This window comes from Emys orbicularis, chromosome 16 (genome assembly GCF_028017835.1).
Source record: "Emys orbicularis isolate rEmyOrb1 chromosome 16, rEmyOrb1.hap1, whole genome shotgun sequence".
NCBI classification, from domain to species: domain Eukaryota; kingdom Metazoa; phylum Chordata; order Testudines; family Emydidae; genus Emys; species Emys orbicularis.
The window spans coordinates 28,469,919-28,496,329 of NC_088698.1; the positions used below are offsets into that span (position 1 = coordinate 28,469,919).

A 26,411-nucleotide genomic window follows, 5' to 3' on the forward strand; every position below is an offset into this window, starting at 1 on the left:
GCCTGTGGCAGAGCCAGGGGTTGAGCAGTGAGCACCCCCCGGCACATTGGAAAGTTGGCTCCTGTAGCTCCAGCCCCGGAGTCGGGGCCTATACAAGGAGCCGCATATTAACTTCTGAAGAGCCGCATGTGGCTCCGGAGCCACAGGTTGGCCACTCCTGATGTAGCCAATGGTTTCCTAAATATTGGCAGGACGCTAGTGCTACTGCAAAATGGAATACAGGAACCATAGTGACCATGAGTGGTGAGTCTTTGAAGAATTTATTGAAAGAAAACTTGTTCTTTGGCCTTCCCCCCCTCACCCCCTCATTATAAACAAATCAAGCTATTTCTCCTCCAGGCTGGAGAGAAGAAGGAATGTTATTTCTACTGAAATATTTTCAAGGGGCCCTGATCGTACAGTGATGAGGGCCAGCCATATAACTATCTACATAGATAAAACTAGGTTAAAATGTGGGATCTCAAATAACAAAGCACCAACCTGGGGCAATGGTTCAGGACTGAACTTAGCAGATCAAGTACTGCCTGCTCAGTCACCGGCCCCAATTCCTGCAGCATTCAGAGGGGAGACCCCCCCCTGAAAACGCCAAGTATTGACTGACTTCTGAGAACTGATGAGATCGCAGTGTGAAGTGGTGTAAGTTTAGAACTGCCTGGACAATATCAAACCTTGCCTGTTTAGTTAGTGACAGTATAGTCCTATTGCCTGGTATTTTCTGATACCTTGCACAGCATAGTACCCACATGAACAGAATGTAGGTTTGGTGCTGCCTCAGGAAAGTCTGAGAAATAAGGTGATTTAGCCTGTCCTCATTTTGAAAATACTAAAAACATTTACCTAATTTGATGTGGACCTTGTCAGTGGAGATAATCACTGAAGGATACTGATTGGTTGTTGGGGGTGGTGTCAAGCCTGTGTTGGTTGGAGAGGCATCCCGAGGGTAACATACTGCCTCTGTTAGGTTTAACTGACCGTTCCTTTTTATTTTATGACCAAGACCATAGACAAACACTCGAGCCCATGGAGCCTTATACAGGGAGGAACTAGAAAATAACCAGAAAACAAAATTAATTAATTAATTAAAATTCATAAAAACCCAAACTTAAAAAGGACACAATCAAGGGGTACGTCATATCCTTCTGCACTATCATCCCCCACCTCTCCAAGATAAATCCTTGGAAAGGTTTGTGGAAAAATTAACACAAGCATTACACAGAATTCCCAAAGAGGTCTTCGAGAGAGGCAGATCACAACCCAGGCCCAGCAGCCTGCACAGGGTCTCTTTATAACTGGTTGCTCTCCCCCTTCCTTAATAACTTACTCTTTGCGGAATCCAGACTGACTTTCCTTACAGGACACAACTACAAAAGCAGCCCCAGGAAAATTAACATCCATATTGACTTTGGACTCTGAAATAGGGAACTCTTCAGCGGGGAATTGTTCTGGTGCAGTCTGTAAAATGACATTTAACAATGAAAGCCTCGGAGAAGCAAAGCAATAAGCCAAAACCCCTTCCTTGCCCCTTATTTTACAGCTAAAAATAGTACTGCAAAGTAGTTAGATAACGTGAGACCATTCATTTCAGTACTACACAGGCATCCCCCTGCACGTGTTCACAAAGTGTATAGTATGACCAGACAGCATTGCAGTGTGTGCACAGAAACACTGCACTATGATTAACAGTATTATGAATTTAAGGACAGTAATAACTGACGTAAAAATATTCTGGCAAGAAGAAAGAATCTCTCTAGAGGAAAAAGATTAATACATATTTTAATAAATTCACATTTTCTTTACAGTACTATAAACATTCAGAAAGCATCAAAAAATATCATTTACCTGCAAGAAGGAACAGATTTGTTTAGTTAGTTCTAACAGACTCTCCTCTCCTTGATGTAGTGTCCGGGTGATGGCTACAGTCAGCCACTCCCTGATTTGCTGTGAATTGCCCTGGTAGAAAAGGTCTGTGGCAGAACAGTTCTGGGAATGGATACAATGCTGTAGGGACTGGGCCAAAAGAATAGAACTTGAACTGATTGTTCCATCTGTAAAGAACAAATGCAATACACTGCATATTTTGGAAGATCTCTGAACTTATAAGTAGTCAGTCAAAGAAACACTCAGATCACAAGCCTTTATATCTGCATTCCTGCCCAAGTGCAAGTCCTCCCAAGGCTTAGCAGTATAAGGAATTCTTCCAGAGCCAAACCTGTGCCCCTGACATTGCTGACACAGAACTGAATGGAGGGTCGAAGGCCCGGTCTCATTCTGTCCCAGCATTATTCCAATCTTTACCTGGATTCCCCCAGGAACAAAAGCAGTGGAAGGGCTCCGGGGCCACCCAACTGTGCCCCCCCTGGAAGCAGTCAGATAGCTCCCCACCCCACCGGTCAGATATGGAGACATTACTTCCCCCCATGCCCATGTGGGTGGGGGCGTGTCCCCATCCGCATGATGGCCAGGGAGACAGAAGGGGCCGAGTAGCCCCAGCTTGAGGGGTTCTTTGAGGCTGTACGAGTCCATGGTGCTTTAGGTTTTCCCCCCGCTCATTCCATGAGATGAAGCGGGGAGAAGTGGTGTCTCTGTCCTCAAGCTTCTCCCACCCACAAACAAGTTATTTTTAGAGGGCCGCCCAGAGGATTCAGGGGGCCTGGGGCAAAGCAATTTCGGGGGCCCCTTCCATAAAAAAAAGTTGCAATACTATAGAATACTATATTCTCGTGGGGGCCCCTGCGGGGCCTGGGGCAAATTGCCCCACTTGCCCCCCCCCCGGGCGGCCCTGATTTTTAGAGGGCTCCCTATCACTGCCTCCCTTACAGACTACTGCTGTCTACTAAGTTACTGCAGGAGCTGTGCAGTGCATGGTGGCACTAGACAAAGCAATTCCTACAGAGCCTGTTTGCAGAAATCCCGCTCAGAGAGGTGCAATTATACACATTAACATGATAAAAATTACTCACAGATTAGCTAAACAAGGCCAGAAATGGAAAAAAAATATTGCTAAGAAGGCAGGAGAAGCAAGGAAGTATGGAGGGAGGGTGTGCGCTTAATTACGGGTATTTAAATTTGTAATCTAGAAAAGGATCCCAAAGCCATGCAATTCCTCAAAATACTCTGTACTCTGCAGAGGAGTCAGACATGATGCAGCCTCTGTGAGAGCTAGTCCAGTCTCAGAATGCTTTGGGGGAGGGAAGATCTTCAAGTGCTTTAGATTAACTTTGGGTATTAACAACCTATTTTTAGCTACTTTTTAGTTCCTCCTAAGTGCCCTGCCATGTTGCGTGCATCTCTTGGCATGCATAATGGCATTTGACAGGTTGATTTCCACCACTAACACACAGTTAATTTAACCCAAGATCTTTTCCCAGAATTCGGCCACATGCATTCTCTTAGACTCATGAGGAATTAGTTATCAGATTCATAAAAAGAGACAGAGTCCTGTGGCACCTTATAGACTAATACCCACGAAAGCTTATGCTCCAATACGTCTGTTAGTTTATAAGGTGCCACAGGACTCTTTGTCGCTTTTTACAGATCCAGACTAACACGGCTACCCCTCTGATACTTATCAGATTCATGACTCTGTTAGGAAAAGGATGAACTGTTCTGTAGAACTGGAGATGAGTTGAATTTTGAAAATGAAGTGACCCAACTGGCAGCTATATACCTATACTGAATTCAAACTGTACAACATTTTCAGTTTCTCACAAGTATCCCAAAAACGAAAAGAAGAACAGCAACATATTAAATATAATATTTGGGGGAGGAAAAGGGAGGGAGAATTCTTTCCTACAGCTTACTTTTCATGAGATCATTAATAAACATTTGCAATGAACACACCTCAGTTTAGCCCAGAATTTACTTAACTGCTTTTACACGGTGGTTAGCCCTATTTCTACCTGCTCATGAATCTAGTAAGAGATTGCTTATTTCATATGTTCATGCAAGTTTGAAAAACTTAATTTAAAAACAATAGCACTTAATGGCTTCATGAAACAAATTGAAAATTGTCAGTTTCAAGAAGTTCCTAAACTTAATCAGTCTTACACACATTGCTATACTACTGTATCAAAAGCAAATGAGCTGCTGCATTTTTCAAGTATTATTTTACCAGGAAGGGGTGGTGCAAGAAGTTGGTTGGACAGCAGCTGCAGGTGCTCCAGGGTGATGTCACGGATAGCAGGAATATGAAATAGACGAGTAAACATATGTGGAGATTTGGGGGCAAAAATATTGAGGAGAGCCATGCGGCAGTACAACCGTGCAAGTGAGGCTTCACATCGCAAAAGTTCTCTATAAAAAAGCGAGAAACAGAGTTAATTAAAATAGGAACTATACCTAGCAGCTTGATTTTTGGACCCAAAACAGACGTATGAACTTAAAAACAGCAATAATTTATTAAGTAGAGCCAAATCTTCCTTATTCACTTTGGAAAGGAAATCATTAGTGACTGAATAGATAGGTTCTATATGAGAAACTCTAAACTTCTCACTACTGCTTATCCAGTGTTTGGGCACCAGCAGGCCACAAGTTTTAAACCTCTATGGTGCTCTTCATAGTTGTGGGGGCCCACATGTATGGATCTGATGACAGGAACAGAGCCCTCTTTACTCGTAACTCTGAGACAAGGGCAGTGAACAAACACTCTTCTCATCTCTAGAAAGAGATGAAGTGATCAATGCCTCAGTTTTAGTTAATGATCTGATGGCCCTTTTTGGCAAGGTAAAGGTATAAATTCTTCCTACCTAAAATTCCCTTTGCTTTCAGTTGGGACCTCAAATACGTTAGGTATCTTCCACTAGTGGTCTTTGCTTTTACAACTTGGTCCTTCAAGTTATGAGTTCAATCCTGTGAAGTGCCCTGAAGTCCCACTGAAGTCAGTAGGAATTTGAAGTGTTCAGAATCACACAGGATTGAGCACATAGATGATAAACAGAAATTACCACCATCACAATAAGTGACTATACTAGACAAGATGTTTTTGCCCTTGCCAGAGCTAAATATTTATGAATAATTTAGAGATCATTCTTGTTTTAATAATGCCCTAATAAGATCATCATAACTCCTTATATAAAAAGATGATCTAGCCAATACTATGTGGAGATCCAATGACCTCTTTTTAGGTCTAAACCTAGTGAGTGTACTAAGAAGGTGTTCAGAAGTTTACTTGAAATCTACTATTTAATGCAAAGCTGCAGTAATTCATTTTACCGTATGAAACACTGTACGTTCATCCAAGTAGTAAGCATGGAAATACTGATATATGCACTCTAAATACACTAAATTAATTTCTTATTTACCTGTGAATTTGGATGTTTGTATTATCCAGAGTAACCAATCCATTTGTTGCAGTCCTCCTATAGCCAGCAGGTGGCCTTTCTAACATGTCAATAGGATACCAGTATCTTACCAACACACCTTCACTTCTGAGATAAGTCTCTACTTGCACCAATTCATTTACCTGAAATGTCAAACACAACGCCATCATCAATACATTGGACACATCTTTACTCAAAGAGCAGAAAACAGCATCTTACATGAACTAGCATGTTTTACCACGTAGATCAGAGAAAAATGCTGTAAACCCATTAAAAAACTTAAATATAGCTTTACTCACCGAATCAACATCCAGAACAACACCATGGAGACCAAATGTCTTCAGCATCCCACGAATAGCAAATTTAGGTAAAGCCGTTCCCACAGCATTGCTGGCCACATTGTTACTGTCTGGGGAGCGAGTCACCACTGTGAGGCCTGGAGATAAAGGAATAACATGTCTTCAAAACATCATTTACAATGAGAAGGTCCTGAATAAACTAACAGTATATACAAGCTGACTCCTACCACCCAGAGTCCGATAGACTAATCTTTGGCTCAGAATGCACGAAGACTGTTTGCATTAACAATGCACAGGTTGTAGTAGCCTTAGCACACCCGATTCTGCTATTTGGTGGGTTGTTTAACATTTTCACTTTGTGCACAGCACATATATTGACAAGTGATTCACTTTTTTAAAAAGTGATTAAAAAGGCAAAACAAAAGCAGTGATTTAACCCCTCCAGTTCTATCCATTTATTGAACTAAAAAAGTTGCAGCATTAATTCAACCAAATAATGATTTTGTCCTGTGTGCACCAAGGTCAAAGGGTATTCAGTCCTAACTTTTCTCCTACTGGCAAATAAAGATTGAAATAGACATACCTTTCCGAACTTTATCAATAGTGAATTTATTTGCTTCATCTTTGATATCCTCAATGGTAGGAAGATAGAGGTCTCTTGGGATACCACCATTTTCCTCATAAAGGAATTCTACTGTTTGTCGGGCTATATCGACCATTCCTGATAAACAGAATAGCATCTGGATTAGACGCTGGCCTTGGTCTTGTAACAAACCACACAATCTAACAAATACATTACAACATAGTCTCATCTACTCATTATAAGCCAGATTCCGCCACCTCACTCATCACTTTGGATAAGAGATAGCAAAATCTGGCCTTATGTCTAGCACTCAAAAAGTCTAAAGCAATATCATACTGATTTCTGGAGAATATTTACAGAGCTAATCTGTTTCAGGAAAGAAGTTTGTTTACTACTGATGATAACTATTTCATAGTTAAACTAAATGTTTACCTGCAGACTATAAGCCAGGGATCGGCAACCTTTGGCACGCAGCTCGCCAGGGTAAGCCCCCTGGCGGGCCGGGCCGGTTTGTTTACCGGCCGCGTCCGCAGGTTCGGCCGATCGTGGCTCCCACTGGCCGCGGTTCACCGTTCCAGGCCAATGGGGGCTGCAGGAAGCGGTGCAGGACGAGGGATGTGCTGGCTGCCGCTTCCCGCAGCCCCCATTGGCCTGGAATGGTGAACCGCAGCCAGCGGGCGCCGCGATCGGCCGAAGCTGCAGACGCAGCAGGTAAACAAACCAGCCCAGCCCGCCAGGGGGCTTACCCTGGCGAGCCACGTGCCGAAGGTTGCCGATCCGGAATGGTTTCCATATCTGGAAATGTTGCACTTGGCATATCAAGGGCCCTAGAGTAAAAGAGTAGAGGAAAGGAAAACAGAAGTGGCAGGAGCTCTACTCTTCCCACCCAGCTGAAGTGAGAAATAAACAGATTTTTCCAAAATACTAAGACCACTGCTCATCCTCATCAGCATCACAGGTACATGAGATTTTATTGATTATTTAAATTCTATCAATCAGGCTGATTTGAAGTGAGGCTTTCTTAACAATGAGCTAGTATATCCTGCATTAGAGCCCTCAACCTCTGCCACCCAGGGGTACATTAAACTAAGATTAATGAGCCAATGGATTAGAATAATCACGAAACAAACTAAGAAAGAGCATTATAAAGGGAAAACCACAGCACAGGAGCTTGTTTTGATTTTATCAGAACAGAAATGTTTATCTACTTAATTGTTCATGACTTTTTTTTTTAAAGGAACGTTTTATTTTAATCTGCATGAAGAAGTGACTAGGAACCTCAGTGTCAAGTGACTAGGAACAAAGACATACTCAGTCACTCACATGCTAGCTGCTATATAAACTTTGACCTACCAAGTGCAATTAACTTGTGAGTGGCAATGAAATAAAAAAAATGACTTCTAAAGCACAGAGGAGAAAGACTTATTTACAAAGCACATGTGTCATGGAATATTCAGGCTGATTGGTCCCCCGTACATAAGCTGTAGGAGAAGGCTGTTGACTCTCCTGCTGAGCAAGTAATTGCACGTGAGGCTGAGCTGCCAAACTTGTACTGAAATGAAAAGTCTTTCTGCAGCATTCCACTGTGTCCAAATCACTAGTTTATCCACATGGAAGAAGACACATCTTGGGAAAAAACCCTAACACTAGAGCTAAGGTTTCTAGCCATAAAAATAAAATGAATTAGCATACGTCTGATAGAGGTTACAGCTATGCACTTTGCCAATCGCTCCTGAATAGCAAGTAAAATCAAGTATCGAAAGCAGATACACCACCAGGAGTTCATGAAAACTGTGTAGCATTTTGTCAAGATCTTTTGGTCCTTAACCAAGTAATTTTGATTAAAAGAACTTCTATAGAAAAGTAAATGAAAAAATCTCTGATAATACAAGATTATACAACTAAAAAAAAATCTGTCATAAAACAGAGAAATTAAGGTACCAACAATAACATTAATTTTAGTGTTCAAAATGAGCCAAATTAAGCCCTGAAGAACCAGGTTAACATGTCAGCAGCCCGTATCTTTATGTTGTAATGGTTAGATCTTTGCAATGAAAAACGTAGAACCTTTTTTCTATTCCTTGCCCAACTATCTCATAAGGGGGTAGAAATGTCATTAAGCTCTACTAAATGCTAACAAGCTGCCAACCATTTCAATCATCTATAACCTTTCTTCTTTCTAAAAATGCTTCCCCACAAGTTTCATATTTTCAGTCAGTATTGATATAGCTGTGTCTAAAAAGTGTGTTTAGGTGGCTTTTTAAAATCCAAACTACTACATGTTTTTCTGTTCTCATAGACTCGTAGCTCATCACCTAAAAAACAGAAAAGATTTTGCAGAAACTTTCCACAATCCTCTACCCCCCACAAAATATCTCACTTTTGAGCAGAAACCAAGCATGGAAAATATTCACCCAAAAGAAGAATGTTTCTGTAAGTTACAAGCATGTGAAAAACAGAAGACAAACTATTTTGCAGCCTTGACTCTAGTAGGTGCAACAAAACCAATCCAGCTCCCACAGTTTCATTCCTGCACCTGTTATATGCCACATACAATTACGACCATAGAAATAAACATTTGACAGTCATACCTAGCTGTAAAGCCCCTTTAATCTGGTCTAGACCAGACTTCCTCTCAGCTTCATTGCGAAACCGTCTTCTAATTGTAGGGAAAACTTTAGTCTCCCAGGCTTTAACCAAGAGAGCATAGTGATCCTCCTGGGAAGAGAAGTCAAACAAAAAACAAATGGCATTTAGAACAAGAGATTTAATGGAAACTCTAATTTCTCAAAGAAAAACAATCAGTTCATAACACATTTTTTAAATACAAGATTTATAGTTAGAGAGCAGCTCTGCAACATGTGAGGTGTCCCATCTTCCTTACCCGGGGGATGTCGTCATCATCATCATCATCGCTTTCGTCATCTGCAATAGCAGGGGGATGTGGATCTGGGCCTGATGTGAAGAAGTTCTCATAGCTGAGTTCCATTTTATAATGACAAGAAGTGTCACTGTCATACTCTGCAACCAACCAAATTGAAATAATGAACTCCCAATCATCACTAGACATGCTAAAACATTTCATGAAGTTCTTCAGATATGCTGCATTCTGTGGTCTCTCTCCAATCACTTGGTGGAAGTTACTTAATGCATTTTGACATAGTGTAGCACATTGAATGACTCAATCAAGTGAAGCATCTAACTACATTCAGAGCCCTAATAAAATAATTTTTCATTATGGGTACTTTAACTCAGAACAATTTGAATGCTTTATTCCATATAATGTAAAAGAAAGATAACTGATTTTTAGAATGCTTTGTCTAAAATGAAGTGAGCATTTATCTGCCAATGTCTATTGTGCTGCTTTATTATTGTATTTTATCTGGTAAGCACCCTGAGAATTTCAGTTAGAGAACATTTAATTGGATTTAGACTGTTTTACTGAAATAAACTGAACATGCAATTTAAATGTTATTAATGATCACTTTACGTTGCTGAGCTGTGGCAACAGCAGCAATTCTACAAGGAGGTCCATGGGTTCCAGGATCAGAAGCTATGCTGGTACCAGCATCATTATCACTATCGGAAGCCATGGCAAAAGGCAGTGCTTCAAAGTTGGCACTTATTTCTTCAGCTAGGTCAATGCACAGATCAGCAGCGTTCCTGTGAGCTTGTCCCTCAGCATAGGCAAACTGGCGAGATCCAAAGTTAGCACGGACTTTTGTATTCTGTAACAAAATTCAAATAAAGCATAAGAGAAGAAGCTTTTGTTTTAAAGTACTATTTTAACCCTTGGATATGATCTTCCTATTCTAAACCTTGGCCACAGGATGAGATCCCCACTGGTCATTACCATATCCTCTAGTGATATGGATTTCCTTTCATTATTGACCATAAAGTTTAAAAAATAAGTCCGATAATACACAATTGAAAAGTATAAACCTGCTCAATACAATCTTTAAGCTTTAATTGTTCAGCCTGGTACTTTCAAGATACAGTCATTTGGACAAATGCAATTTGCAGCAAGGTCACTGTTAAAATTAAAGTGAAGTAATAGTCAAGTAAGGCCTATTAGTATATAAAGATTAGCTCATTCTCCTCATCAGACCAGCTCTACTTTATTGTCTTGATGGGTGAGACTAGCTCCTATTAAAGGTAAAGGTATATGCCCATTAGAAAGAGAATACAAGTTTTAACCCAAATTAATAAATAAAGGTGAAAATGATATTAAAAATATTTTATGGTTTCCACACAGGAACATTGACTAGTGTTGATGAAAGTCAAATACATCCCAAAGTAGGTGTTTTATTGTTAAACCTGCCTTTTTCTGAATGTGCACCACCGGCCACATTCCACCAGAGACATCCTCCAGATAAGGCCCAAGTCGCTGTCCACAATACGTGAAGTACACTCTTCCTTTAGCTGGCTGTCCTGGGGGGGGAGGAGTGCCTTCTGTTCTCTCCCAGCCAATTCCTGCTATATCACCTAGAGGAAAATAAAACATGACCAAAAAGAAACAAGGATTTTTCTGTTTTTCATCCATTACCTTGTTTATATTTAAGAAGTGTCAGGCTCTTTCAGCTAAGTAAATAAGCTGAATTCTGACATACCAGGAGAAAGGGTCACATCCAGTCGAACACTCTTCCACTGTAGCAAGCTGGAGCCATTGTAATGCACAGCTCGTCCATTACTAAAAGTAAATGTGAAGAAGAAAGTTAAACATAAAAGAGCAGCCCTCTAGGGTAAAAAATAATTGTAAATGACCATCAGTTAGCATTCAGGTGGTTGCTATATACTGCTAAAATGCAGCTGGAACTCTCCTCATTTTGATAAGAAATTACTATATTTCAAAACTTTAATCCCTCCACTGAAATGATCCATTCAGCACTATTGAGGAACAAAAAGCAAGCCTGGTGCCAGTCCAGAGGCGCTTATACTCAGTTTACGCAGTGCACCAGGCTGTAATTTTTAATGAACACATTTGCAACATACTTGTGAAAGAGACATGTGCCAACAGGATTTGTCCACGCGCCGTCCCGCTTTTCTGCTTCAGTGGCAAACCCAAATGAAACTATTGGACCAGTGTCGTCATCTGTATCTCCATAGGAAACTATTTCAATCTCCCAGTAAAATGATGGGGCCTAAGGAAACAGCCATGCAGAAAATGTGTTGGTCATCTTTTAAAAAAAAAAAAAAAAAAAAAAAAAAAGAAAAAAGGGAAGGTAAAACAACACAGAAATTTGCTCCATCACAGTGATTTCTTACTTGTACTGGAACTGGGGAGGTAGCGTAGATAAACGTGCCACGAGGCAGTCCCCCGCCTGCACTAGGGTCAGCCAAAAAGGTCACAGCTGTAAGATGTGATGAGAACATGCATGCTCGCACAGGTGGGAACACTCTAGAAGGGCTCCAAGTAATCTCCTTGGGCTGTAAAACAGGTAAAGAGTGTTTTAGTCTGACTGCATTTGAGGTCACAAGCTAGATTTCATTCTACTGAAATCCAGTGTCCAAGATCTGCTATGGAATGCATACTCGACCCAGGATATAATTAAGTAACCAATATGTTGCATTCAAGAATGTTTAAGTGTGATGAATTTTTCTTTTTCCTTTAAACCACTGTAATGGTTTGACTCCGGTCATCCTTAGACCACCATATGAGAAACTGAATCCATTAGAGAAAGAGCCAGAAAAGCAGCACCTTGTTGATATGTTTACCTGTCTTCGGTCTGCCTGGAGTGGCGGAGGTGGGGGACGAGCACAATCTCGATATAACATTCTTAACCTTTCACATTGCACTTCTACAACGAGAAGCCTCTCCCCTGTAACAATACAAACCAAACCAACACCATTAATACTGGGAATATGAGAGTTTAGTTGGAGATTGAACTAAATCTCTATCGTTATCTCCACACTGATTTATACCTGCCTCTGGAGATTTCCATTACTTGCATCTGAAGAAGTGAGGTTCTTACCCATGAAAGCTTATGCTCCCAATACTTCTGTTAGTCTTAAAGGTGCCACAGGACCCTCTGTTGCTTTTTACAGATTCAGACTAACACGGCTACCCCTCTGATAGTTGGAGACAGTCATTTGAGATCTCAAGATTACACCTATGCTAAAAATCTCTAAATGTCACAATCAGGTCCATTTCAGAAATTAATCTTTCCCTCACTTCTTCCCCCTCACCATCCCAAAATCAAAAAAACCCAAACTGAGAAAAACCTAAGGAGTACACCTGAGAATGGCTTATATTTCAGCGAAAGCCTCATGTATGAGAGGAATTACAAATCTAAAAATTACATGGAAATTATTTCCAAGTAACAGCGAAATTTTTAGGTGAACAAAAGCAGTTGATCTGCATTAAGGGCTGTCACTCCATCTTTACCTAGCATGAATGGTAAAGAATACTACACAGCACTACAGCACCTAACATCCATACTATGTAAAGACCCCCTATACCTACACCCCACCGTTGTTATTCAGAATGTCCTTGTTTTGTTTAATTTTCCTTATGACAATACATGTTTCTGTTAAATTTATTTAAAATAAAATCAATGAGCTTGTTACAGCTGCAAATGAAACTGACTAAGACACCATCAAATCAAACTATCCTGTTTGCTGTTAGGTAGTCAAGATGCTTCAATGCACTGAAGTCTGTAGGATACTTTCAGGAAAGGGAACCTTGAAGTTATAGTTTGACCATTGGAATAAAATGGCCAGTGGAGATACTCACTAGGAATAGAATAGATTGCTATTAATGTTAAGCCCAGTACTGCATTGTTCATAAGTATCTAGTGATTTGGGGTACCAAGACAGATATGGAAGGTGTTCAACATTTTCTGAAAAATCAAGCTGCGTTAAGTGTCAAGTTGGGTGCCCAAAAGCTGAGACGCCTCAAATCACTAGTTATTTAAAAAACTAGGCCACGGAGCTTTGGCTGAACGAGAACAGATAAACCTTCTCTCCTATTAAAATTATTTAGCCTGCGGTTGAGCTGACACTGAAAGAACAAGACTGGTATGAAGTGCATGTCTCCCCTAGAAGCTGAGTGCAGATAGTGCTTGAGCTCTTCCGGGCCTAGTTAACATTTCCCTGAAGGTACTATACTGTGCACAGACCTAACTGTGGGAGCCAGGGAATTCCTGATCAAGGAAAACACTACATTTGAAGAAGAGTTGTGCTAAAGGGGATTTAACCTAATGTTCAAATGACTACAAATGAAGCAAACACTCTAAAACTGAAATTTAAATTAGCATCCAGAACAGTAAATCATACTTTTAAAATTTACATAATATTCCTTTTAAAAACTGAAATGAGTAAGAAAAGCTGAAGGGGTAAAGTAACAATTTCTCCTGGCTATTAACTATTGTTACTTTATCTGTAGGTTTGTCTGATACATAAGTCAACATGTTTTCACTAGTCCCTATACAGATAAAAAGTGTGGGTTAAAACTCTTGTTAAAGAAGCTATCCTATTCAAGTCACCTGTAATTGATTCAAAGGTTTAAACTTAATTTCTGATTACATTTAGATTTGGAACATTAGAAGCCAATGAAAACAATATCTCCAAGATAGCATCCGCTTTGGGAAGCAGGGGAACCATGTCAGTGACATGGGGAAGGGAAACCTTAAGGAGAAAAGACAAATTTTGTCAGGCAGGAAGAATTATTTCTTTTGTGTTTTATTTAAACTAATCACACTGAGTATATTCACTACTGGGAACAGTATCATATGTCATAACACAGTTCTACAAAGCCAATATATTTTTAAGTGAAAGATTAAAAACAACAAATTTGTAAGAATAAAAGTTCCAAAGACAGCAGTGGAGTAACCTGAATGCTGACTATTTTTATATTACGGTTAAACAACAGTTGTGGAGAGAAAGACTTACAAGACAGAGAAAGGCAGAAATCAACACCAAAGTGACTGAGTAGTCTTTAAAATAGGCAAGAAGAGCACTGATACACTAAAGAATGAATAAAAGAGAATAATGAAGAAAAAACAGCAGCTTACACTCAAAAAACTATGGAGAAATTAAAAAAAAAAAAGTCCAAGATTTAGAGACTTCCCTTCCTCTCAGCTTGTACATTAGTATGGATGGGTACATTCATGTAAATACCACAGCTTATAAATAAATCACCATCACAGATTACTAATAAAATTATAACTTCTCACAGTTTTGAGTAAATCACCTGCAATTTCATTCAGACTTGACTTTGCTATTGACTAAAACTGAGTATACCTGCACCCTGATGTATGTATCAATACAAGAGAGGCTTCCTGGGAAAATTCTGATATTCTTTATCAAAAACAAGACACAAAACCAGTGAACCAGCCATGAGACCAGAGTATTATGAGGAGGGGGGAAACTCGACGGCCATATTCACACTAGGTGTAAATCCACTGCCTTTATACCTAAAACCTAATTTTAAGAAGTCAAGCTATTAGCCACCATAAATTTATTGAGATCTCTGCAACTGTAATAAGCCACATTGTATTATATTAGTAAGTGCTATTAATACTGTCTTCCATTCCTTAGTATTTAAATAGTTCACTTTTATTTGGGATATAGCCTAGTATCTAAAGTTTAAAATTAACCTTACTTATCTGTTATCTCACTGCACTGACAAAATACAACAGTAAAACTGTATGGACATGTTAAATACATACCAGGGCTGCACTCTTGTGCCACCAAGTTAAGAACTTCTACAGCAGCTGGACATTGTTGTATGAATTCTTCACAAAACAAACTGTCTTCTAATAGCTGGGCCATCACCAGGCATGCTCTTAATGTAAAAAAATAAAAAAATAAAAAAAATGTATATTATATATAAAAAAACAAAAAATATACATTCTATGGTGAACTTGATGTCAATACTTGTGAAAATAATTTCAGGACTAGCCTCAAGAAAATGCGTATTCTTGTCTACTTCTGTTTGTTTAGTTGTTCATTGGGACTGCTGCAGAAATGACTTGACTAACTTCATGTTAATAAAACACCCAGCTCAACAGGTTGCCAAGTCCACTCCTGGCTTTGGGCTCCTTATTAGCAGTGAGGACATTGTAACGAAGTCAGTTAACTTTATTTCCTTTTGGAAACTAATATGATTCTTTATTAAACACACAATTGTTCCATGTAGCAAGATGCTAATATTTACATGGGAAAAACAAGCCTCAAGATGACCTCAATTGGCTGGAGCATTTACATTTTGTACAGCACCTTGTACACTTAGAGCCCTTTAAAAATAATGAACAAAACCTCACCTTGTTCTTATTTCTCCAAGGAGCCGGACCACTGCCATTACTGGAGTTGAGCCATCTCCTGTTGCAGGAAGTGAGGTATGAATAGATAGACTTCCCTCCTGAGGAAGCAACATGGACTGGACTGCCTGTACTACCTTCTCAGTAATGGACAGTTTATGAAGAGGCAATGCCTGATGGTGGTGGTGGTGGGGGCACGGTAAAAAGTTAAATTCAAGTAGTTAGTTTCTAAGACATGAGGGCGTTTCATCACCTGGAGTTAATTCTCATTTTGTACTATCACAAAAACAGCACCAGACAAAAATCACAAGCCAAAAGGAAAGGTAACACAACATGCTATGGAACATCCTTAAGTGCTGAAGGATGAATAATATGTTATTTGGATGAGAAATTACATATAAACATTGCTATGAAATGTTTAAAACAATGATGTAAACGTCACAAGTCATCTTTAACCAAACATGAATTAGGCTTTTACATGCTGCAGATTATTGTCGTTGTAGTTTTAAATCACAGTATAATTACAATTTGTTATTACACTTAATGTTGGATTTTAAAATGACCTTACCTCAGATCTTGGAACACAGAGCCTAGATAATGGAATAGTTAATGTGTCTGATGCTTGTGAGGTCTTTCTACAGTCTATACTGGCAGGTGGAAATTTGACAGTTGCTATACCTTCCTGTTCATTAATAGAAGCCACCACTCCAATGCTTCCTGCTATTCCTCTACCCAAAACCTACAAAAATGAACAAGGAAGTACAACTTTAAAATTGTAAAATGATCAAAAGAATCACCTCTCACTTGAAGTATAAAAGGAAAAGAAGTTAATTACCTGCACTTCAGAACCTATTTTAATTGTCTCTTTAAAGCCACCAAGAGCACACAGTGCAGCGACCGCCTGTCGAGCAATTCTTTGAAGTTTAGCAAGTTTCCTGCCACTGCTGCTCCCATTCTCCAAGATACTCTCTGCGTATTTCCCAAGTTGTGGAATGTACATCAGAGCCCGAGACAGAACCTAAATATTCAAAGCAGAAATATGGGTCAGGAAAGTGTAGGCACTGAGGGCACAGCTGAATTTTTTAGAAATACACCAGAGGAACTATTTTAATTTTCAAGAAGAAGTGTATGGTCATCCTTTAAAATAAGTTCTGTGATCAGTGAGTAACAAAGCCAGGTTCCATTGCTGATTCCCACATAACTGTTAGAAGGGCAATGATGTGTCATCCTCTCTCCAGCACACAGCCTGACCAGCCACAATGTATGCTAAGCGATCTGGAAGCAAAGACTTCGTCCTCCAACCATTATTTTGGCCCTTAGGGGTCCGGGTGAGAGAGGATTGGTCTGTCAAGGCAGGATGACTGCCTGAATAAACAGTCTTATGAAGTATAAAAAAATGTAACACTGCCATTTATCAGCAGTCAATTCCTTGTTTCCAGATCTGTTTGGACAAATTCTTTCCCCCATCCTCCACCCACATTCTCTGAAATGGCAGATGGGCCCAAGAAGGGCTATTAGGACAGATAGTATCTGGACAGTGACAATTAAAAAATATATTTTAAACAAGAAGGGCCGGCTCTAGGCACCAGCAAAACAAGCTGGTGCTTGGGGCGGCACATTTTTAGGGGTGGCATGGCCGGCGCCAGAATGCCGCCCCTAAAAATGTGCCCCGGCCGCCCTAGCTCACCTCCGCTGCCGCTCGCGCGCCGCTACTCGCCCTCCCTCCCAGACTTGAGAGCCTGGGAGGGAGGGGGAGAAGCGGCACCCGCGCCGCGGCCACTCGGAGTCTCCCCCTCCCTCCCAGGCTTTCAAACCTGGGAAGGAGGGGGAGATCCCGAGCGGCCGCTGCTCTCCCTCCCAGGCTTGAGAGCCTGGGGGGAGGAGGCAGGGCTGGGGATTGGGGGAAGGGGCGGAGTTGAGGCGGGGCCGGGGGTGGGGGTAATTAAAAAACGGGGGCGGCCAAAATTGTTTTTGCTTTGGGCGGCAAAAATCCTAGAGCCGGCCCTGTAAACAAGGAATCAGGAGAGGAAGGAACTGGCTCAAGAATGCCAACAGTTAGAAGTTGTACTGTGCATCACCCATTTAGATATCTAATCCTCCGTTGCTTACCTTTTCAGCCGTTGTTGTCCATATTTGAGCTGCATTTGATTCTGGTGCCATCAATAAGCTGTGAAGCAGAGCAATCACCTCTGCTGCCATACTGTTTGCTACATGACCACTGATAAATGGGCGCACAGGATCTGTTCTGTAGAGAAGAAAAATGTCACTTGCCCAATAAACACTTCAATTGTTACCCCTGCTCAACACAAGTGATGCAAGATTAGGGTACTAATAGTTACTCTCTACATTCCTACAAAGACATTCATGTTCTTTTGAAGACTCCACAGTGAGTTTCTACCTGGCAAGTTCAGAATTCCTCTCCCTGCAAATGGAGGTCTGAGCAGTTTTCTTTTTGTCACCAGTTGACAGCCCGCTAGTGGTTTCTGGACTGATAGATTCAATAGGTGGCCCGACACTGACAATTAGGCCAGATTGCGCCCACTTGGTAGCCTTCCGAAGAGCTGCAGCAGCCTCTTCTGTAATAACCTCACAGCAGCCACTCTGAAAAAGAAATATGGAAGATATTCAAAGTGACTATTTAAATAGCTCTATTCAGACCAATCATAACCCAAGGTAGCCAGAGCTAAGGGAATCATTTATCTGACAAATTTTCGCTTCCCCCTGACCCCAGTTGTGGTATAACCACAAAGAAATCAACACTTCCTCAAACTGTATTCATTATTCATATTGGACAGTTTTTTGTTTGATTTCATTTTTTTAATCGATGACTTGATCAAGGAGTGGATTCAATACTATTAGTTTAGTCGGTCAGATAGTCACATGGTGGTGTTTCTGTTCTTTGATCGAAGAATGCATGAGTACTTCTGACACAAATACTCATGAGTATGAATTTAAAACCAATTTCCTTAAATATTCTAACATGATCTTTGAAATTTACTTTTTATGGATTTTCATCCCAGTAAAACTCGGTCTCCTTAAATACTTGTGAAAGAACACAAAACCATGACAAACACGTTTGAGAAAACATTAGTGGAAATATTTTTGCAGTAACACAACACCTGTTTTTCAAGGATTTACATATGCATGTCAATAACATCATTATAATGCTAAAGTTTATGAACAAGTTTTCTTGAATTTCACTTGTTTACTATAAATATTAGCCAAATTTATCTGTTTGGAAGAGAATTAAATTTAGTTTTCTGGTTCTTTTACAGAAGGTTTAAGAACACTGGGGTAGTGAGAATGCTGACTGTCTAATGATTTCTAATATGTTAAACAATTATCTTTATTACTTCCTTACTTTAGTCATGTCCCGATCCATCTTCACTACTTTCTCCATGTTAGCTCCAGTGCCAAGTCGGAATGGTCGACCTTCTGAACTACTACAAATGTAAGAATAAAACCTATTAAATGTGGCTTTACTATGTAAAATTAGTGAACTAGCTATCCTTTTGTTCTAATGGATCTCAAAGCAGTTTAAAGCCTTTATTTACATGAAGAACTCAACCTGCTCTGTAGTGAAAAGAATTCTCTCCAGTTGAGCTGCTTAATATCACAGCAATTCTAATGAGTTGAGGACACACCATGGGAAGATTACCATTGTACTGAAACTGCAGGAGAAATGTAAGTATATAGAATGTAGTTATTCACATTGCAATTTGGCGATGCTACTGCAGTTAATTCTCCTATTTTTACAAAAAAAAGTATCATGAGGTTTTTTAGTGGCCATGAATGCCTAAGAGTCTTGGTTTTACATTTCATCTGAAAGAGAGCACTGCTGGCAGGAATGGTTTAACAACAATGCCTGTTAGCATTATACTGAGGCAGTGGCTCAAGGCTGACTCAGAGACAGGGGTGTCATGTAATGAACTACCAACATCACTTCTTCCAGCATCCTACTTTTATTTTGGAGGGGTCTCTTGTGAGTTTTACAGAGATCACAGTCTGAGCTGGTATGACTGAAAACTAAGATCACTTCTGAAGTTCTAATGGAATTATTCTAATGGAGGGCCTTACTGAGAGTGACATTTAAAATAATTTTTCTTCTGGTGATTCTACTATTTGTAATATCACCTTGTGTTGTGGATTAACAGGAGGCTCTTCAAATTTTCTGATAGAGTACCATTTAAGTAGTGGGTCCTGTGTTTAATTCTTTTAAAAACACATTTGAAAGGGTTTTTCTGCTCCCCTGCTGTGGTTTCTGAGCAGATCAAAGAGCAACACTCCCCAAACAGGCTGTGACTTCTCTACCCTCTCCCTCCCTCTTTGCGTATCTGCCTCTGAAGTTTCAGCTTTGCCGCTGTGGTCACTGGTTCACACACTCTTGCAGGTCCTGGGGAAGAATATGAACATAAGCTTCCCCTAGATTAGTGCACAGACAAGGTCACTATGTTAATGAATTAGACTTGAAGTGCATTTGACCATCAACAAAATAATGAACCTGACTATACACCAGGTGCTGTCAAATACACAAAAACAAATAGGTGAAAAGAAAAGATTTCTCTTCCTCTAAAGTACAAATGGAAATTTGATTTTTGAGCTGATGGTGTCTGTGCATCAATGGGCCAAGTTTGGGGAACAGTGGTTTAACTTTCAATGTAGCTGTGTGCATTTCTATTTATGTAGCTGCACATCATCACCAAAACTCACTTTTGGATAAAAATCCCACTATTTACAAGCAGCAACAGAAAACAGAATTTGAAGCATTTTGCTTTTGCTCAGTTATGATCATCTCCAACACAAAATCTTCCTACAGTTCTGGCACTGTATAGAAATAAAGATGGAAACCCCCCAATTGCTTTGTTAATTCTAATCCACTGAGTTAAAGTTACCTCAGTAAGGGCTGAAGGACTTCATGGGATGACTGATCTTCCCGTTTGTGAATAAAAATAGAAAGTTTACCATCCACTGCCTCACTCTCTTCTCCAGGATCTTTATCTCCTTTTATGGAATTTTTGGGGCTGGTTTTTGCCAAAGTGGTATCTGGTTCAGACGCAGTTGGAGACAGAACTGTCTGACATCCTTCAAGCAGAAAAGAAAAAGCGCAACAGTCAGATACTTTCAAGGATTGTTTTGAAGTCAGCTTCCTTAACAAACTTTCCTGGCTTTATATGCATTGCCTTTAGATTTATATGAGCTTTCTTTCACGTGTCTGCAATAAACACCCTATTCAGAAAATTGAACTACACTGAACAGTCAGAATGCCAGAGTTATAGAAACATGCCTACTACTAGATATTCAAACTCATCCTGCTGTTAAATTTTTGGCAAGTTAAGCTTCTGAACACGAACATTTAATACCCATTTATCCTAATTGTGCCTTTTGTCAACACACGCCTCTTGCACAATAATGCATTATTTCTCAAGCTTGTGACACACTTATTACCCATAATAAGAACAAACATTTAGACATGAGAAACGGTTAGCACCTGGCACCACATAATCTGCCAATTTTGCTAAGAGTAGTGATGCAATCTTGGAGGCTGGGTCACTGGGGTCATCCTGTTCACTGTTCAGGGAGGGCACAGAGTAACTCCATGGGGGCAGTTCAACATTTCCACAGTCTTCTACACTCATGAGAGGAAGCGCAGCACGACACAGCTGGAGGATTATAAGGACGAGTTTTGGAGACGGTCGTTGGTCCAAAAGCAGTGAGAGAAGTTTGGACACACAGGCTGGCTGGCTCAGGATCGCTTTACCTATGTGACTCCTGAGAGAAAAGAGCATAGTCATCTCTCTGACTGCAAAACAGGAAAGTTAAATCATACTCCTGTAATCAAATACAAACTATAAGATGACATCCTGCCACGGGTAAAGGGATCTTTATGGCGATACATGATTATATTATTAAAGCCTGTACTTAAAATTAAACACATAAAATGGTCCATCAGAGTTAAGTAGTAATCAATTTCAAATGCAAGATGAATGATACCCCATTATTTCTCTTTGGTGTTTGGAGCCTCTTATACAACTCCCATAAAAAATGTTTGCCTGTTTCCCATATAATCTCTCATAAAACAGCTCTTGAAGACCGTTCCATTATTTGAGATTTCATGACAAATTTTAGAGCAAAACAGTTTAAATGCTGCTATTTAGTCCCATTAATCCTCCAGCTCAAATAATCCAAGAAAGCTTCCCTAGGCACCAAAGCTTATAAACATAAGAGCAACTGTGAAGTCTGTGATATTCCGCTCCACTAATCTCCTTTGTAACATATAAGTACTGTATTATTTCAGTATGTACTCCACAGCCCAGAACAAATACAAAAAAGTTCTTTAGCTATGGTATTACTGCAGCTGTGTGTCACTTTTCAGCAACAAAAAGACACAGTAAGATGCCAAAAACAGTAAGTGAGACTGCAGTCTTCATATTCAATCTTGTAGTTGTTCCCAGTGTACAACTCCTATTGAGGTTAATAAAAACTATACCAAGGACAGCAGGGTCAGGTTTACAATGGCATTATACTGAATGGTTTCATTCTTAATGAATAAACTATTACTCCGTTACAGCATATATCTTAAAAATATGCAGGCATGTGACACACATAAGCTCATTAATGTTGTCAAACAAGTCATTTGACTCTGCCACACAGAGTATAGATTTCAATTTCAGAAAGTACTACTGGACATCTAGACACCCTCACCTGCTATCAACAAGGGATTAATCCTAAAATTTAACACAAGTGTGTTTATGCTGCAGGCCACATTTCAAAATAGCCTCAAGCTTTTGCAATGGTATTGAAAGAGGTGTCATTATCTTTAATATTTCCATTAGAAGAAATGAAGTGCTTTCCAACGCTGGAGAGTAGACCAGAGGAAAAAAACAAAAGCAAAAACAGACTTTATTGAAGTACTTCCAGTACCTTGACAGGTCATTAAGAAGGCTAAGTACATCTTGCAGTGCATCATTTCCAGCGGCCTGATTACCACAACATTCTGTCGCTCGTGCCAGGTGATTGGTAAGAAGGCTGGAGACTTGACGAGCCAGACCAGAATGAACAGCCTCTGTTGAACCACCTTCAAAGGTAATGCAAGAATGTACAATTGTTAAACGTATACATGATAAAAAAGCAATATATTGGAAAAACCTAGACACATTCATTTACAGTACAGTAATTGCTTACAAAAAATCATTCTGAGTTAAAGCCAAACCTGCAATAACGTCTAGGTGCTAGGTAACAAATGGACATTCAGTCTTATGACACAGTGTAGTTGAACATACTATTCTATTTATGTGGATAACATTTAAGTGAGTAAGTTTCCCACCAAAGTAATTTTGCTAATTTCACATAAAGACACAATTTAGAGAAAACCCAGGCTCCAGAAATTTCAGATGGGTATCTAAACGTACATGCTGGTTTTCTATAAATATAAGAATACGAGAGTCAACAGAACTTTTTCAAGTTCACCAACAGCCTGTCAGATTAAAAAATACACTGAAATGACAAAATTATTCCATTGGAGTTACACCAAAGAAGAATTTGAGCCATTGCATATACTGTTGATTAAACCTGACACTAAGCCACTCAAGCCTCTCCCCTTTTAAAAAATTCTAGAATGAAAAACTTCTCTTGATTCATTTAAAAACACCACCCCTCCCACTCATTTTAAAATCCCATCTCAACACTATTTGTAAATAAATAATAATAAATAATACTACCTAGCTCTTATACAGCACTTTTCATCAATAGATCTCAAAGCACTTCATAACTTTTAATATATATAATAAAATATTTTATATTTAATAAAAATAATTATTCCTAAATGTCAGTGTCTGGTCAATGCAAGATTTTAAAAAAAATCTATACTGTTTCCTCTCATACACGAACTCAATGTCTAGCAGCAATTTTAAAATAGACAATATGTAATATCAACACTGCTCCTACCCTCTTCTTTTTCCCATTCAACACAGCGATTGGCTAGGACCTGGAAGGCAGCCCAAGCCATAGTAGCCACCTTCTGTTTTTTAGTCTGCTTTTCATTTGAGCTGGATTCTGTCTGGCTGCTTAAACTACAGAGCCTGTCCATAAGCTGCACCAGGCCACTGCGTACCAAGCACTTCTCTTCACTCCTGTTCAGAAGAACAAAGAATTAAGGTTGTACTGCAGTAACTTCTCAACCGTTTTCAACATACACAAGCTATCCCACATTTCTCAGCATATGTACTCTATCTATTTATCAGATCTTTCATTGTAGCATTGGACAATTCAATGTTTCCTCCATTACTTTAGCCTTAGAAGGGACAAAATGTAACAGGATATTCTCCAAGTTTGTCATCCAGCATTATCTCTGAATGTCATGGTCATGATGCCAAGCTGTTCCTAATAGAAGCTTAAGTGCTATATAAAGGGTTATTAAATCTATATGCAGTCTACAGAGCATCATTTTGAGTTATGCCACCTGCTAAAAATGGAAGACATATTAATCATCTTTATTTCATGCCTCACCATTAACAACAGTAATATTTTATATTTATATAGAACTTTATATGTTCAAAATGCTCTCATAATGTTCATTAATCCTCACAACACCCCAAGAGATAGTTGGCTAGGTACTATGCTTACTTTAGGCAAACCGAGAAAGCTGAAGTGTCTTGCCCATTGCTACAGAACAAATCAGTAGCAGAGCCAAGACTCAGGCCCTCCCAATGCTCACCCCTGTGCTTATTCTGCCAGAATACACTGCTAGGAGATATTACAGGATGATTTTAAAAAACAACAACAAAGTCCATTCCACTCTACATAATAATACTTCCCTTTGAAGCAACACGTAACTATATGGCACAACTGTATAAAAAGAATCTAACCATTCTTTTCTCTCTCCTTCTTGAAGCAAAACCTTTCCTACCTGGTATATGGTATAGTGCACAAGAGGCCAATGCTATTTGCACAAGCAATGGGGTAACGAGCACACAATGAAACCACCGAGGTCATGGTCTCTCCAAAGGCTTCTTGGACTTGTTCCACCATCCCGCCACAAGTGAGTTCTTCGATTCTGTTGGAAGTTATATATTTGAAATCATGTCTTTTTGCGCCAAGTAAAATTAGAAGCTTCCAAAACAAAGCTACAGGAAATCGCCACAATTTGAAAGAATTCATGAAAGATTTGAAGACAAAATTCTATACCAGATTTATATAAAATGTAAGAAATGCTTAATGCTACAAAATACGGCATTCTTATTCTGCTCCCCAAAATGCATGCAAAATACTGACTTAAATCACCATTCTGGCTACACTGCCTAACTGAGAAACTGGTTCCAGATGCCCAACAAACTATTTGAATTTACTTTTACAGTTACATAAAGAAGTTTTTATAAAAGAGCCTAAATCCGATTTTGTTACCTCATGCCATAAAACCCACTAGTTCAGATCTTATCAATTCATTTTATTTGGTGTATGTTTAGATTTAAATCACAAATGTACAAGAATCTCTCTCGTGCTTTATGTGTTCTTGCCATTAGTTGAAAATGTATTATATAATTGTTAACACCTGAACATTTTACCTCCCTAGCCTTGCACACAGCCAGTAGGCCGCAACAACATAATACAAACCAAATCCAAGTCTTCGCTCACTCAATTCTCCTAAGTCAGCAGCTCTCAACTAATGGGTCATTGGCCTAAAGTGGTTGAGAGGCAGCAGCAGGTATCTTGGTGGTGGGGTTACAATTCCTACTTCTTTCCCTGTCTTTAGTCATACACTGAGATGAACTTGCTAAAATCACTTGCAGCTAGTCCTCAAATAGCAGTATCTCATAAGACTCTGTGATACCTGTACCTTCTGACAGGTGATAGGACCTACCAATTCTTTTGAAGCACTGTGGGAAACATTAAAAGGAATTCCAAGATGCCTCACAAGAGGACTGGTCATAACAAAGTCTGAGAACTCATGCCCTGGGCATGGAAAGCCAGTTATCTCCTTAGTTGCAGTTGATGTAATGCAGTACCATTCCTTGCATAAAGCACACCATCTAGCCCCAAAAGTTTAATAAAGTTCTGAGGAACAACTTACCTTGGTCCTCCTTGAAGTACCATAGTCACTGGACCCACAAGATGTGTAACACCACCAACCCGAACTGCTGCTGTTAGAAGCTCTCTCATATGCACCAGTGCCTGTTTCCTTGTGTTCCCACGACGCCACCTGGTCTGAGCAGCTAACAGAAAACTGCTACTGGATACCTTATAAAGAAATGTCTCTGGTTTACTAGATAAGCCCCACATCTGGACCTTTCAACTTAGATTAAAAGCTGATGTTACATTTGTGCTTGAGCATATAAGGATTTAGCATGTTTAACATGACATACCGCTTGGTCAGGATTTGTCCCAATGAAAGCAAACAGCTGCCCTAACAAGACACTGTATGTAGGTTTATCTCGGCTATCTTCGACGGTCAAAGATTGAAGAAGAGTAAAAGAGCTACTTCTATGACTAGTAACATGGCGCCGCCTATGGGAAAACAGCACTTATTAGAGAATTTAAGAACGGGCTTGTCTATGAAAAATTTTCTTCTAAAAACATGGTACATTATTAACAGAAATATAGAATATACTTTTAGGTGTTTCATACAGCAATTCAGTGGACTACCATCTGCATACCTCTGACTTGATCTAGTGAACTCCAAATCTTCATTTCCAATCATTTCTAGGTCAGAAGGTGCCGACATGCTACGAAGGAAGACAGGCTGGCGGACAGCATGAGATATCACTTTTGTTTCAGATGCTGATTTACAAGCTGCAATGTTATAAAACAAAGTTCTGTCACTGCTGGTCTTGCAGTGTAAAGCAATTTCTAAACAAATTAGGAAACAAATTAAAACACAAACAACAACCTACACAAAAACACCAAATGCATTTCCCCTAATCCCATGCAAGAATCTGAAATTCCATTTAAATGGCTC

At 39.6% G+C, this 26,411-nt stretch overlaps 1 protein-coding gene across 1 annotated transcript in view; it reads right to left on the minus strand.

The window, feature by feature from the left end:
* The window catches only part of HECTD4 (HECT domain E3 ubiquitin protein ligase 4), a 107,567-nt gene that overhangs the window by 18,266 nt on the left and 62,890 nt on the right, over window positions 1-26,411 (minus strand). Inside the window, exons 30-59 of the mRNA XM_065417694.1 lie at window positions 26,110-26,245; window positions 25,819-25,960; window positions 25,527-25,693; window positions 24,366-24,512; window positions 23,405-23,589; window positions 22,382-22,535; window positions 20,949-21,229; window positions 20,353-20,542; window positions 18,822-18,903; window positions 17,859-18,061; window positions 17,570-17,705; window positions 16,296-16,478; window positions 16,029-16,199; window positions 15,464-15,633; window positions 14,870-14,985; window positions 11,916-12,019; window positions 11,466-11,627; window positions 11,193-11,341; window positions 10,811-10,890; window positions 10,522-10,685; window positions 9,691-9,928; window positions 9,085-9,221; window positions 8,792-8,918; window positions 6,201-6,338; window positions 5,618-5,754; window positions 5,301-5,461; window positions 4,112-4,293; window positions 1,840-2,045; window positions 1,322-1,452; window positions 838-1,043 (exon numbers count right to left, since the gene is read on the minus strand). Of these exons, the coding sequence (XP_065273766.1) occupies window positions 838-1,043; window positions 1,322-1,452; window positions 1,840-2,045; window positions 4,112-4,293; window positions 5,301-5,461; window positions 5,618-5,754; window positions 6,201-6,338; window positions 8,792-8,918; window positions 9,085-9,221; window positions 9,691-9,928; window positions 10,522-10,685; window positions 10,811-10,890; window positions 11,193-11,341; window positions 11,466-11,627; window positions 11,916-12,019; window positions 14,870-14,985; window positions 15,464-15,633; window positions 16,029-16,199; window positions 16,296-16,478; window positions 17,570-17,705; window positions 17,859-18,061; window positions 18,822-18,903; window positions 20,353-20,542; window positions 20,949-21,229; window positions 22,382-22,535; window positions 23,405-23,589; window positions 24,366-24,512; window positions 25,527-25,693; window positions 25,819-25,960; window positions 26,110-26,245 (4,785 nt within the window). The remainder of the gene's footprint in view (window positions 1-837; window positions 1,044-1,321; window positions 1,453-1,839; window positions 2,046-4,111; window positions 4,294-5,300; window positions 5,462-5,617; window positions 5,755-6,200; window positions 6,339-8,791; window positions 8,919-9,084; window positions 9,222-9,690; window positions 9,929-10,521; window positions 10,686-10,810; window positions 10,891-11,192; window positions 11,342-11,465; window positions 11,628-11,915; window positions 12,020-14,869; window positions 14,986-15,463; window positions 15,634-16,028; window positions 16,200-16,295; window positions 16,479-17,569; window positions 17,706-17,858; window positions 18,062-18,821; window positions 18,904-20,352; window positions 20,543-20,948; window positions 21,230-22,381; window positions 22,536-23,404; window positions 23,590-24,365; window positions 24,513-25,526; window positions 25,694-25,818; window positions 25,961-26,109; window positions 26,246-26,411) is intronic.